At 63.6% G+C, this 13696-nt stretch overlaps 1 protein-coding gene across 1 annotated transcript; it reads left to right on the top strand.

The window, feature by feature from the left end:
* Positions 1 to 41: 41 nt before the first annotated feature.
* ARC (activity regulated cytoskeleton associated protein) lies at positions 42 to 3467 on the top strand. The gene is made up of 3 exons (XM_082433466.1): positions 42 to 2047; positions 2326 to 2468; positions 2691 to 3467. The coding sequence occupies exon 1, from the start codon at positions 246 to 248 to the stop codon at positions 1434 to 1436; it is 1191 nt and encodes a 396-aa protein (XP_082289592.1). The 5' UTR covers positions 42 to 245; the 3' UTR covers positions 1437 to 2047; positions 2326 to 2468; positions 2691 to 3467.
* The last annotated feature ends 10229 nt before the right edge of the window (positions 3468 to 13696 follow it).

Raw genomic sequence — 13696 nt, 5'->3', positions numbered from 1 at the left:
GGCCCGCGCTGGCGGCATAAAGAGCCGGCGGCCGAGGCTGAGAGGCTGAGCGCAGAGCTCGGGTGCCGGGTCCTGCGGGTCCGCGGCCGCCGAGACCAGCCCGGGCCAGGCGCTGCTCCGCGGGAGCCTCCACCACGCGCAGCTCCGCGTAGCCGGCGCCCAGCCGCTCTTCATCGGTCCCAAGAGGACTTTGCAGCCTCTGCGCCCCCGCCGCCTGTCCGAGCACCGCCGCCACCTGCGAGCAGATGGAGCTGGACCGCAGGACGACCGGCGGCCTCCACGCCTACCCCGCGCCCCGCGGCGGGCCGGTGGCCAAGCCCAACGTGATCCTGCAGATCGGTAAGTGCCGGGCCGAGATGCTGGAGCACGTGCGGAGGACCCACCGGCACCTGCTGGCCGAGGTGTCCAAGCAGGTGGAGCGGGAGCTGAAGGGACTGCACCGCTCGGTGGGCAAGCTGGAGAGCAACCTGGATGGGTACGTGCCCACGGGCGACTCACAGCGCTGGAAGAGGTCCATCAAGGCCTGCCTGTGCCGCTGCCAGGAGACCATCGCCAACCTGGAGCGCTGGGTCAAGCGGGAGATGCACGTGTGGCGGGAGGTCTTCTACCGGCTGGAGAGGTGGGCCGACCGCCTGGAGTCCATGGGCGGCAAGTACCCGGTTGGCGGCAACCCCTCCCGCCACACCGTCTCCGTAGGTGTCGGGGGTCCCGAGAGCTACGGCAACGAGGCTGACACCTATGACTACACGGTCAGCCCCTATGCCATCACCCCGCCACCGGCCGCGGGCGAGCTGCCCGGACAAGAGGCGGTGGAGGCCCAGCAGTACCCACCCTGGGGGCTGGGAGAGGACGGGCAGCCAAGCCCTGGCGTGGACACGCAGATCTTCGAGGACCCGCGGGAGTTCCTCAGCCACCTGGAGGAGTACCTGCGCCAGGTGGGCGGCTCCGAGGAGTACTGGCTGTCACAGATCCAGAACCACATGAATGGGCCGGCCAAGAAGTGGTGGGAGTTCAAGCAGGGCTCGGTGAAGAACTGGGTGGAGTTCAAGAAGGAATTCCTGCAGTACAGCGAGGGCACGCTGTCACGAGAGGCCATCCAGCGTGAGCTGGACCTGCCGCAGAAGCAGGGAGAGCCACTGGACCAGTTCCTGTGGCGCAAGCGGGACCTGTACCAGACGCTGCACGTGGATGCCGAGGAAGAGGAGATCATCCAGTACGTGGTGGGCACCCTGCAGCCCAAGCTCAAGCGCTTCCTGCGGCCCCCGCTGCCCAGGACCCTGGAGCAGCTTATCCAGAAGGGCATGGAGGTGCAGGACGGCCTGGCGCAGGTGGCCGAGCCCGCCGGCCCCCGCCTGCCCGCCGAGGAGGAGAGCGAGGCCCTCACGCCAGCCCTCACCAGCGAGTCTGTAGCCAGTGACCGGACCCAGCCCGAATAGAGGGCGCCGGCCCCCCGCCTGCCCGCCGTGGCCTTTGCCCACCGGGACTTTTGAGCGGGCTGACCCCTGCAGGGGGAGCCCTCGTCCTCATGCAGCTGGACACCCGCCTCGGCCTCCTAGCCTGACTCTAACAGACACGTGTGATTCAGATATGGGCAGCGTCCCCCAAACAGCAAAGGGGCTCCCCTTCCCTGCGGGGCCCTGCCCCTCACCCTCCCTTGGTCTGTCTTCCCCAGCATGGGCCGGCCTGGGCCAGCGACCCCACCCTCCGTACTCTCAGGCCATGACAGCGGCCTCGTCCTGCTGTGTCCTGGCCCTCTGGGCACTCAGAAACCCAGTATCCAGATGGCACGGGCCAGCAGGCACCAAGCTCAAGGGACACCCCAGAGCGGAAGCTCTGGCGGAACCAGTGCCCCAGGAGCCTGGGCTTCTGGGAAGCCGCCTCTCCTGGCAGTCGCCTCGTAGCCGACTGGCACCCCTGCCACCGCCCAGGGCAGCTGGCCAGCCTCGGGCAGTGTGGCTCCCTCCCCTGGAAGAGAGCCGAAGCCAAAAAGGCAGCAGCAACAGTGGCAGCAACAGACCTGGCGTCCTGGTGCCTCCTGGCCCCTCAGGTGAGCCCCTGCCCCATGGCACCACCGCCAGGGGGCGCCGTAGAGCCGGGAGGGCCCTGGGCCAAGCCCACTTTCCAGGCCAGCCCACCAGGCCCGGGGGCATCCGCATCCCCAGCAAGTTAGCAGCGGGGATGGGGTTGGGGGTGGGGGACATGGTGGGGAGGCGGGGAAGGAGCAGAGAGCCCGGGGATCAGGGAGAGGGGGCTGGGGTGGGAGCAGGGCTGGGGGAGTTTGCTGAGCCAGCTCTCACACGGACCGTGTTTTCTCTCTCGCCTCAGCACCACTGATTCATGCCAGCCTGGGGAGGGACCGAGCCCCGCTCGATGACTCACCCGTGGCAGGCGGAAGGTCCCACAGGGCCTGAGTCCTCAAATCCGGCTGAGGCAGCAGCCGGCCCTCGGAGCCAGGAGAGTGACAACAGGTAATGCAGGAGACCCCGTCCCTCGGCTGTCCTCACACGGGGCCCTCAAGCTCCTCCCCAGCCCCCAGGTCCCAGGCCCCCCCCTCCAGTCCTCTGGGTGAGCTGAGAAGCAGCCCTGGGAGAGCAGCCCCGTGACGTCCACCGCATGTCCTTCCCGTGCAGCCCCTCCTGGCCTTGGCCTGTTCCTGAGTCCCTGACCATCCGCGTCTTCCTTCCTTTCAGGTCTCAAGGCTCCTGCGGAGCCTTTGCTGCTGTGCCTGGCAGTGTCTCCTCTCCTCTCCCCCTGCAAGCTGCCTGCATGAGAGGAGAAGTCTGAGGCCGGCGAGAGGCTGGTGGTGAAGACGGGCCAGCGTGAGGGCCAGGGCCTGCCGCTATGCCCGCCCCGCTGGCCGCCCACCGGCCCGCCCGCCCCCAGGGCCGCCACCCCGGGCCCGGCCTCGCTGCAGCCCAGGAACCGCTGCCCACTGCGCAGCCATCCTCTCCTGCCAGAGCTTGCCACGAGGCCTGGGGCTGAGGCCAGAGCCCCTGCCCCTACCTGGCGGCCCCAAGCCCAGCCCCAGGAGAGCCGGCAGCCTTTGCTCCTGAGGTTCATGTGGGCCCTCTACCAGGCCCTGCCGTTGCCCAGGCCTGGACCCCCGCCTCTGCCAGGGCACCAACACCCTGGTGCTGGCCGGCCACTCGTGTCTGCAGCCCGAGCAGGCCTGGTGGGGGTTCCCCTTTCTGCCTGTCCCCTGGGGGTTCCCAGCTTCGGGGGAATGACACTTACAGGTGACTCTGCCAGCTCCCCCACATTTTATTTTTGCACATAAGCCATAACCCATACTCCCAGGCTGGCGCAGGCAGCAGGGAGGCCCCAGGGTCCTCAAGAGGGTGTGGCCAACTCCCCGTCCCCCCAACGGATCAAGCCCTGAATGTCAGGCCAGGCTGCGTGCACCCTTGCCACCTTACCTGAAGACAGACTCTTTTTGTAAGATTTTGTTAATAAAACACTGAAACTTCTTGGCGTGTGTGTGCTGCTGTTTCACTGCCGGCTGGGGCTGGCTGGAGGGGGGCTGCAGAGGGAAGCAGCTCAGGGTGGCCAGCTCCTAGAACCCAGTGGGGTCGGGGGCCAGACCCCCAGCAGACATCATGAAGCTGCAGAGGGAAGCAGCTTAGGGTGGCCAGCTCCTAGAACCCAGTGACTAGACTGAAGGGTCTCTGGGGACCTGAGACAGCCTGCGGTGGGAGTGAGTGGGAAGGGCCGCTGTTCATGCTGAGCTGAGGACAGGCCCCCGAACCCCCTGTACGCTCTCCCACCCACTGCCCCCCGGGGTGGGCGTGGCGGGGGTGCTGGGCACTCGTCTGCTGCCAGGACTCAGCCCGCACAGAGGCCTGTGGGCCCAGGGGGGCTTCTCAGGCCCTGGATCCCTGGAGGGTGGGGAAAGATCCCTGCTGGGAGGGGACCCTGTCAAGTCCTGGCTGCAGGGTCATAAGCTTGGTCTCTCTGAGCCTCACGTTCCCCGTCTGCCAAACGGGCGAGCCATCAGTGATATAATCCATGCTGGGGCCCAAGACCTTGCAAATGAGGGCCGTCCTCGCTGGGTGGGCGGTCGACCTCATCTGCCTTCATGGGGGATGCCAGGTCCCTGAGAGAGATGGAGACATGGCCTGGAGGGGGGCTCGGACCCAATACCAGCCAACGTTGGGTGAGAAGCAGGCCCGGGGAGGTCGACACTGAGAAGTTTGTTCCCGGGAGTTGGCTCACTTGACCGTGGGGCGGCGGGGCCAGTCCAGAGTCCGCAGGGCAGGTGGGACCCTCAGGCACGGGCTGGGCTGCCGTCCACAGGTGGGATGTCTCCCTCGGTGAAGGCTCAGCTCTGCTTTTCAGGCCCTTCAACCGAATGACCCAGGCCCACCCAGATTCTCTCCGACCATCTAGCGTCAGTCACACCCAAAAAAGACCTTCAGAGCCACACGTAGATTAGGGTCTGATGGAATGCCTGGGGGCGGTGCCCAGCCAGGTTGACGGGTAAAAGTCCCCTCACAGCCGCCGTGGTCATCCACAGGTGCTTGTCGTCTGCCCGGAGCCGGTCCTGCCCTCAGAAGGGGCTGTTGTGCTAGGTGGGGTGCCCGGCCAGGCGGTGCCAGCTCAGCCCCCCGCCCCCCGCACGGGTGGGGCTGCCCCTGCTGAGAGGACGGAGCTGGGACGCACGGGGACCTGGGGGGGCCGGAAGCGAGCAGAAGCCGAGAACCACCCGCTGCCAGGAAAGGCGTCACCCTGCACGCAAAGAGGGCGGCCGAGTATGAGGCTCCCCGGTGGAGGGCCGCCTCTTCCCTGTTCTTCTCCTTTATGCTTTTTAAATAATGAAAGTGCTGACACGCACGGGGAAGGAAATTGACAGGAACGGGACGCTGGGCACCATGGTGATCCCTGAGAGTCGGTAATTTCTCCGGGAGAACTACTACAGCTCGCATCAAAAGCTGGGAGCTGGAGATGCCTTTTCCTTTTAATAAAAAGTTCCTGTCTGTAATTGGATGATTGTGGAACAGGCAATCTGAGATGCAGCTCTGTGTCTCTGTGTCCCGAGAAAAGAGGTGGGAGGGCAGAATGGGGTGGGGTGGCGTGGGTCGGGGGCCAGACCCCCAGCAGACATCAGGAGGCCCACAGCCCAAGCCCCAGGACGGGGTACTCCCTGCTGTGGGCCTCCCCCCCTTCCCCGTCCTGCCCATCCAGATATCATAGACCTGGTCTCCTCTCCTCCCTAGAGGGCCGGGAAGCTGAGGCCTGGGAGGGCAGAGCTGGGACTGGGGCTGGGGGTGCCAGGCAGCGCTGAGAAGCTAAGCCTGCACACCCAGCTTGGAGGGGGCTTCCGAGCCAGGTGGGCTTGGGCTCAAGTCCCAGGGCCACTCTTTCTATAAAATCAAGTCTACCTACGTAGCTGATGTGAGGGTTCAAGGGCACGGTGCCGGCCAGAGCAGGCGCTCAGGATGTCATGTGCGGCGGCCCGCGAGGCTCAGCCGAGTCCGTCAGCAGGGCCCCGTGCCCCCGGTGGGCTTTCATGGCCCGCCAGGTTGGGTCTTACTGTGTGTGACTTGGTTGGCCACCCAGGGGTGTCACAGACTGTCTGTGCCCTGCGGGTGGGGGGCGCATAGCCAGTAGCTCGCCCACCTGAGGGTTCCAGAGGCCCACCTCACCGGGGGTGGTGGGCAGCTCTGGGTCCAAGGTGTGATGTGTGCTCCAGCCTCCCCTGGGCCTCCCACCGGCCCTCTCCTTTCTCTCTGCCTCAGTGAGCCCACGCCCAGCTGTCTGGGCCTGAGACAGGAGGCAGGAGGCTGGGGACACCTAAAGCCACTCCCCACGGTGAGACCTCAGGTGCCCCCAGGTGCGCCAGCCCAGGGGACTGGGGCAGGTCTGGCTTGGGCAGTGGAGCTCAGGGGCCCAGGGCACTGCTGTCTCTCTGGGTGGGCCCTGCCCCCTCCTGGGATGTCTGTGGTTTCCCCATCCCCAGGAAGCTACCTTCCTCCAGGCCAAGGGTTTCCCCTACTGCCAACACCGGGGTGCAGCACCCAACTCTGCTGGCAGAGAAGTGGCACAGAGGAGTTGCTGGGGCGGCCCGACGACGGGCTCCGCCCATGACGGGGTCACCCACGACGGGCCCCTTTCCACAGCCCCACCTTCCCAACACCGAAACTGAGGCTCGGGGAGAGGCTGGGACCTGCCCAGGATTCTCTGCCCTCCATGCTTCCTGGAATGTGTTCAAAACACTGACTTCCTTGAAGGCCTGTTCCTGAACCCACACGTGCCTGACTCTGAGATCCAAGCTGGTTCTACCACTGCGGCTGCTGCTTTAAAGCCTGCTTCTCTTCCTGCTGGGGACAAAGAAAGAGGCAGGCACTGAGTTTGCAGTGGCTCTGCTGAGGGTCAGAGGACTGTCTACGGGAGGACAATGTGCTTCCCGGTCCCAGTGACCCTGTCCCCACTGACCCCTGACCCTGGTCACCCACGGACCCCTCCCCTTGGCCACTCATGACCCCTGCTTCTGACCAGTCGCTGACCCCGGCCCAGCCTGCCCACCGGCCCAAATTACAAGGCTCCCCTCGTGCCTCTTCCTCTCTTCCGGTCCCCACCCAGGGGCCCCCGCAGACCCGCCAGCACCGCCCAGGGGCTCTCCCACGCTGCCTGCCGAGCTCCCAGCTGGCGCCCCACTTCTGCAGCAGCCGGGGCGGGTGGCATACATTAGCCTGCTTCCTCCAGGAAGGAGGCCAGGCAGCCCCAGCGCCCAGCCCTCGGCTCTGGGGGGACCCAGATGTGAGGGCAGCAGCTGGAGGGGGCTCCTCTGGCCCTCAGCTACCACTCCTCTCTGTGATGGAGCCTCAGAGCTGGAATGGCCTCTCCTATGGACGGGGAAACTGAGGCCCAAGAGAAGCAGGGAGTCCCCAGGTGCACCAAACAGCCTCCTCTGCATCTCTGCTGGCCTCGGGCTGGCCCGTGGGCCAGGGAGAAGGCCGAGGGAGTCAGCGTTCCTTCCTCGGGCCCCATCCTCTGGGTCCCACCTGCCCTCTGTCAGTCACCCTGAACCGGCGTCACTCTGCCCATCCAAACTAGCTGTGCTCTCTTAGCCACTCGGAACACGTAAGAGGACCCCATAGTCCCAGTGCTGACCCTGGGCCCACCTCAGGGGACCTCGGGAGAGCAGCATGGCCTGGGGGCAGGAGCTGAAGCCAGACCCCAGGGCTGCGGAGTAGCTGGCGGCGTGGCCTTTGTGGAAGTGGGAAGCCGTGGGCAGGGCAACGGTGCTCTCTCCAAGCCCCCCACCCTGGTTGGCCAGTCCTGCTCTTCTCTCTGCACCCACCTGCCCACCTGAAGCTGCGGCTCTGCCCCCAGCCTGGGTCTCCCCGTCTCACGATGGCCCCGTTGCAGCTGGGACCCTAGGAAGGTCCTGGCCTCCCCACAGCCCACGGCCCCAGGCTCCCCCCGCACCCCCGCTCAGGCCCGTTCCCGGGCAAGCTGGCTGAGGCTCTGTGTCTCCTCTGTACCTGCCACAGAGAACTAGTCACCTGCCAGCTTCAGGCATCATGGAACCCATCCCTGAGCGGCACACCTCCTGCCTCTCCCCAGGAGGCCAGATCGCCATCTCTGCTAACTTCATATTCCGTGTTCGGTTATTCCAACCTGGCATCTTCCAGGCCAGAGAATTAGTTCTCCTTTCTTATACAACGTTTTGTTTCTTCCTGGGATTTTGAATAGCTTCTCTCATTCTATCTACCATCACCACACACTCGCTTCCCCTCAGAGATGCCACCGTATAAGACTTCCCACTGGGGTCTGCTTGTGCCTTTGGTTTGCATTGCTCTGTTTCCTGGAACCCCTTTCCTGGAATAAAAAGATCTTTAAAGAATAAAATTGCTACCAGGAAGGTCCTGAGCCCAGCTCTCTAAATGTCTCCCAGGGCCTCTGGATGAAGCCCCAGTTCCAAGCCAGCCCCCCGGGCCCCGCAGTGGAAGGTGACGCCTACTCCCCAGCCCCCTTTTGCAGCTGTCCCCATCCCCCCTTGTCCCCTCCTTCCACACCCACCCCTCTGCCTCTGCCTCCTCTGTCTCCTGCCCTCTGGTCCCCCCCCATCCCGCCAGGCACTGTCCTTCCAGAATCCCTTAGAAGCAAACCTCCGCCACCATTCTCTCCCAAAGGCCCCTGCCTGCGGCCTGGCTCTCATTAGCTGTTTCCTGCCACCCACCTCTGGCCACCAGGCACTGTGGCAGAACGCCTCCTTGCTCTGACTACGCTCCGTGGAGGAGCCCTGGACCTCGGACGCGGCGCCACCTCGGGGGCCTCCAAGCAAGCCTCCTCAGCTCGGCACCAGAAAGGCCCAGGGCTGCCAGGGGTCTGTCCCCCCCCACGTCCATGGCTAAACCCCAAGCTTGGCTCTGACCCATGAAGGCGCCTTGAAGGCAGCTGGGGCTCAGCTGGAAAGGGCAGGGGCGGGGGCCAGCCGCTGCCCTGCCTCCGAGCCGTAGCCCCGTACGGAGCACGCCAAGCCTGACTCAGGTCGCCCACGGGGGGAAAGTGTTGCTTAGAGGCTGCTCCCCAAAGACAGAAGCTTCCTGAGGACGGAGTGAGCTCCCCACGCTGAGGGTCACCAAACGGCCCAGACCAGGGACCTCGGAGGCCCCTCCGACACCACCCTTGCCTGCCTTTCTGACTGTCCCACTGGGAGCTGCCCACGGTACTCCCGCCTCCACCCCTTCTGCAGGGAATGGCCACTGTCTGCCAAACTCCTACTCATCCTCCAAAGCCCTGCTCTCGTCCTCTCCTCCACGGAGACCTCCCTGCACCCCACCCTTGATGTCACCTTTTGGGTCCTCCCCATCCCATTCCTCCTTGTCCTGGCGGTCCCTCCCTGAGGACAGAGGCCCCCATGCCAGCCCTGCACCCCTTCCTGGCCCTTGCACATGCCGGGGGTCTGCCCCTCCTCTCCTCGGAGGGCCCTGGGCTCCGTGCTCCTGCTGCTGGATTGTCTGGCATCTTCCTTGCCAGGAGTCTGGGCTGTGAAGGAGGCTATTTTTAGCCTCTGTTATCCCCGTAATTATCTTGTCTTTGTTTTGCCCTGGTGCTTCGTACATTTCTGCTGGAAAATGTTAGTCTGTCTCTCTGCACTCAGGAGAAATGGGGAGGAGGGGTACCTGCCCTGGAAGGAGGGTGTCAGGCCTGGTGGTCAGAGAACCTCCTCTGATCACTCTGGTCTGTCCGCTGTGGGAGACGCTGGCTCTACTTAACAAAGGCCAGGAGGGCCTTACAGGAAGTTCTGACACCTCCCAATCAGAGGGGACCGGGGGTCCCAGACGATGAGCCCCTCTCGTGCCCCCATAGCCTCAGAAACCACCTGGTGCGGGAGGTGCACCGGAACCATCTGTGCAATGACTTCTCACCAGTGACGATTCAGACCTGGTTTGGGGAGCAGGAGCGCTGCTCTCCTCTGATCCCTGGATGAAGCAAGGGCTTGCGGTCCTCTCAGACCCCCACATCCCCTGGAGCCCCGTGCTTGGAAAGAAGGAAAGCTGTGTTCCTGCTGCTCCTTGGAGTCTGTGAGGCGACCTCACCTGGGGTTTGCTCCTTTTAGCAAGTGTAGGAAAGCCCGTTGCTCTGCGGGGCTTCCCCAACGAGAACAGATGGGGCGTGGGCGCCCACACTGCAGGCTGGGGCTGGGATTCTAAGTCCTTCCTTGGGCTGGAGGTACCTATGGGAAGGGAACATGGAATGAGGCGTCTCAGCCGGTGGTGGGGGGCAGGTGACACACCCAAGGATCTGGGACCAGCACCCACCCAGGATTCCAGCTCCTGACCCCCAGACCACAATGCATCCCCTCAGATCTGACTCCTGAAGTTGTCTGGTAACCCTGCTCCTGAGGTACCCCTGGTACCCTCCTTTGGGCCCCCTTGGCAGGTCTTCAAGGCCCTTCACCTGCTCCACCCCATCCCCCCACCGCCCTGTGCAGACCCCATGCACTGCCTGGCGGCTTCGCTTGGTCACGCCCTCCCCCAGCCCACTGCTCCCACCACAGCTCCAATCCTTCCATCTTCTGCAGGCAGACGCCTGGGCTGCCTCCTCTAGGAAGCCCGCCGTGATGCACGTTCTCATCCAGGTGAGCTCAGCAAATAAGTCACCTCTGACAAGCCACCCACATCACAGCCCTGCTCCGGTCCTGCCGGTCTTCCCACTGCAGGGACAGCAGAGGTCTCCCAGGCTGGCACTCCAGGCCCCCAAGACCAGCTAATCCCTCCTCCCCTCAGGATACCCCTCCCACACACCTGGCCTGGCCACCCCCATGACAGACTCAGTCACGTTGCATGAGCTTGTCCTCTTCCAGCAGTGCCGTTCTGCGGCCAGAGCTGGCCGGTGCGTTTGTGGGAGTGACGGGCAGAGGTGCCCTCAGCCCAGGGCTGGGCCATCCCTCCAAGATTATTTCTCCCTGAGTGCTCATTTTTTAAAGTTGTTGTTCTTTATTTAGTGTTTCTCTGCATTTCCACTCTTCTCCCCTCCCCCACCATCTAGGTGTTGCTATGGGAACCAGGCTGTGGTACCACAGCATCCTTGATGGACAGATTTCGGGGCACCTGTGTGTGTGCCTGTGTGTCTGTGGGCGTGCATGTGTGTGTGTGTGGAGCGTGTGTGTGTGCGTCTGGAGCGTGTGTGTGCGCATGTATGTGTGTGTCTGTAAGTGTATGTATGGTGGGCGGGGCTTCAGAAAGGTCCCTGAGGTTTCCTGATTGGGATCAGGAGGTCCAGAGAGGGGGAGGGGGTTACTAGACACCACATTCTTGTGATTCTCCAGCATCCCCACCAAGGGCACAGCCCCGTCACTGCCACCCTCCCTTTCCTCATGGTTGCCTCCTCCTGGTTGTCACCATCCTGGCCCCAGTTGACATCAGCCTGGTCATCACTGTCTAGGAAGGCCACGGCAGCAGCTTCGCTCTGTCCCCACTGCCCTCGCTGAGGTCCCTCTCCTTTGGCCTCTGGGGGAGTTGGGCGGCCCTGGCTGAACCAGCTCTTTCCCTTTCGTGGCTTTGTGATGGTGCTGGGCCTGTCTCCCCTGCAGGCCATGGTCACGATCAGACTCAGTGCCGGGACGCTGGCCCGGCTCCCCACAGATTCACTGAGGACCAGTCCTTGCTGTTGCCTTGGTTCCCCTCCTCCCTCCTCCGTCTCCCCATCCCTGCCATGGCAGCACTGGCGGGGAGGGGAGGGGGCCTTTGTCAAATGGCCAGAGCCCTCCCGGGACACAGGCCACTGGACTCAGGGGAGCTGAGGGGAGAGGGGCTCCCAGCCAGGATGGGGGTGGGGGAAGCGGGGGTCGGTGCCCGCACTGCTGACAGCAGCCCCCGCCTGTCATCTGGCCTCCCGCCCACCTGGGAGCTCCGTGCCTGGAGTCCCGATGAGCTGCGTGGGTGGGAGAGGAGAGCCGGCTGGGCAGGGCGGGGCTGGGCCTTGCTGAGCGGCTGCCTCAGTCCTCCCTTTACCCCGCCTCCCACCCCGCCCACCCAGCCAGTGGATGGGGTGCTTGGGGATGGAATGCAGGCCGCAGGGGCTGGTGGGGATGCTGAAGAGCCAGCCAGTAGACGGGGTCTCCTCCCACGGCAGGGCTGTGCCTCCCTGTGATGTGCCATCAGCCATGTTCCCCCCACCAGCTCTGCACACCTGACAAGGGGCCATCCTGATCGCATCTGCCTGGAGGCTGGAATACTCCCTACACTGTGGAATATTTTGGATATACTGGGTTAAATAAAATGTGATTAAAATTAATTCATCTCTTTATTGTTTTTTGTGACTACTAGAAAATTTTAAATCACAGTTTCGGCCCACTCTATTTCTGTTTCTCGGTGCTGTCTGCCTCGCCCAGAGTGGGGGGGACAGGACCACCCCTGGGGCTGAGCTTCCTTCGAAAGGTGGGGATGGGTGGGGATGGGTGGGGAGCAGGGCCGTCCAGGGGAGACCTCAGGGCAGTGGGGGGCACCTGGTTTGCTGATCCTGACCGCCCTGGGGGAGGGCTGAGTACTGGGGGGTCCCTGGAGTTCTGGCTTCCCCACCTGTCAACCTGGGGACCCCAGAGGGCTCCAGGCTCTGGGAAAGGCCCTGCCCAGGCTCCAGGGCGGCCAGGATCTCCGCGGGGGTGCCGTTCCAGAGCCCGAGGCCCTGAGCGGTTATTGCCAGTGAGTGACCCGAGGACACCTTGGGGCTCCAGGCTGCAGCCAGGTCACCCCCTCTCCTGGCTTCCAGCGCCTGAGGCCAATTCCACACGGTCTGGCAGAGGTGTCCCTCCCAGATCGGACCGGGGTGTGGGGCTGGAGGGGAGTCTGGCAGCCTGGTGCCACCTCCCCGACCTGCACAGGGGGTGCCCAGCCCTGGCTCTGCCCGCAGGCCCGTCCTGTCACACCTGGCCCTCCCTCTCCGCGCCCTCCTGCCTTCTGGACTCTGGCCGGCCTCCCCAGCGGCCCCTCCGCACTCAGGGCTCAGCTGCCCCTGGGGTCAGTCTCCCCGACCCAGGGGCTCCCAGCCATGGGGAGGGGTTTCTGGCCCCAAATGTACAGGGACTCCGCTCATAGGCACTTCAGCCTCCGGAGCTTGGGTTAAGGATGCAGATTCCAGAGCCCAGCCCGAGGCCAGCTCTATCAGAATCTTTTTGGGGCAGAAGGGTGGCATCTGAATTTCAGGCCCTGGGGGGGCTGCCCTGTCCCTTCCACATGGAGGAAACCACATGACCCCACGCCCAAGGCCTGGGCACCCTGATGGACAGTCTTGGCCGGTCTCTCCCCTGGGGTGGTGTGGCCCTTCTGTTCTTGCCCCAGGGCTTGGCCCAGAAGACCAGGAGGGGCTCAGCCAGGGATGCCTGTAGCCTCCGCCTGGATGGTGACCCCTTGCTCCAAAGAGGCGCCCCTGCACCTGGGCCCAGCCCACAGAGTGGACCCTTGCTCATGACCTCCTCTGTCCCCAGGCCTTGGACACCAGGCCTGATGTGAGGGCTCTGCCACCTGCCCTGTGGGAAACTTCCTAACCCAGACGCCTGTCCCCAAGATGCCAGCTGTTCAGAGCACCCAGCCTCGGGCTGCCACGTCCCCAGTGCCCGGGCCCCAGCCCCACCCTCTGTCTGCAGGGACCACCTTCCACTGCACCAGAGAGGGTGGACCACCGTCCCAGGTGGCCTCTGCCTTCCATTGACAGAGCTACTTACATGTCAGCCGGTTGTAGAAAACCACCATCACACAGATAATCCTGGTCCACGGGACACACGTGACTCTTGCTGCATCTCTTTGTCAGTTCATTTCAGCATTTCTTCCTCCCTGTTTATGTGTGTTCCCTGGATTTTCCTTTGAACTGGTTGAAACATTTTCCTGGGTCCCTCACTGGTGAAGGAAATAACACCTTTGACACGTGTGCATTTCATCGATGGCCAGAAAACGAGAGTATGGGCTTCCTTTCACCCACAGAGACCTGGCCCTATTTAACCTCAAGCTTCCCTGGTACCCCAACCTCAGGTGCCTCGGGCCTCCCTGGGGGGATCGCTTCTCTTTTCCTGGGTTGTTCCCAGGATGCAAGGCTGGCTCAATATTTGAAAATCAAGCAATGTAATCCACTATGTTAGCAAGCTAAAAAAGAAAAGTCACGTGATCATATCGATTGATACTGAAAAAATAGTTGAGAAAATTCAACAGTCAAGTCATGATAAAAACTCTCAGAAAAACAGGAAGAGAGGGGA

The sequence above is a fragment of the Balaenoptera physalus genome (assembly GCF_965194825.1).
Source record: "Balaenoptera physalus genome assembly, chromosome: 17".
In the NCBI taxonomy this organism is placed as follows: domain Eukaryota; kingdom Metazoa; phylum Chordata; class Mammalia; order Artiodactyla; family Balaenopteridae; genus Balaenoptera; species Balaenoptera physalus.
Note: the sequence above shows the minus strand (reverse complement) of the source record. Positions and strands in the feature narration are given on the sequence as shown.

What these genes read in the sequence shown, in the direction of transcription:
- ARC (XM_082433466.1), top strand. Translation starts at nt 246, where the DNA reads ATGGAGCTGGACCGCAGGACGACCGGCGGCCTCCACGCCTACCCCGCG.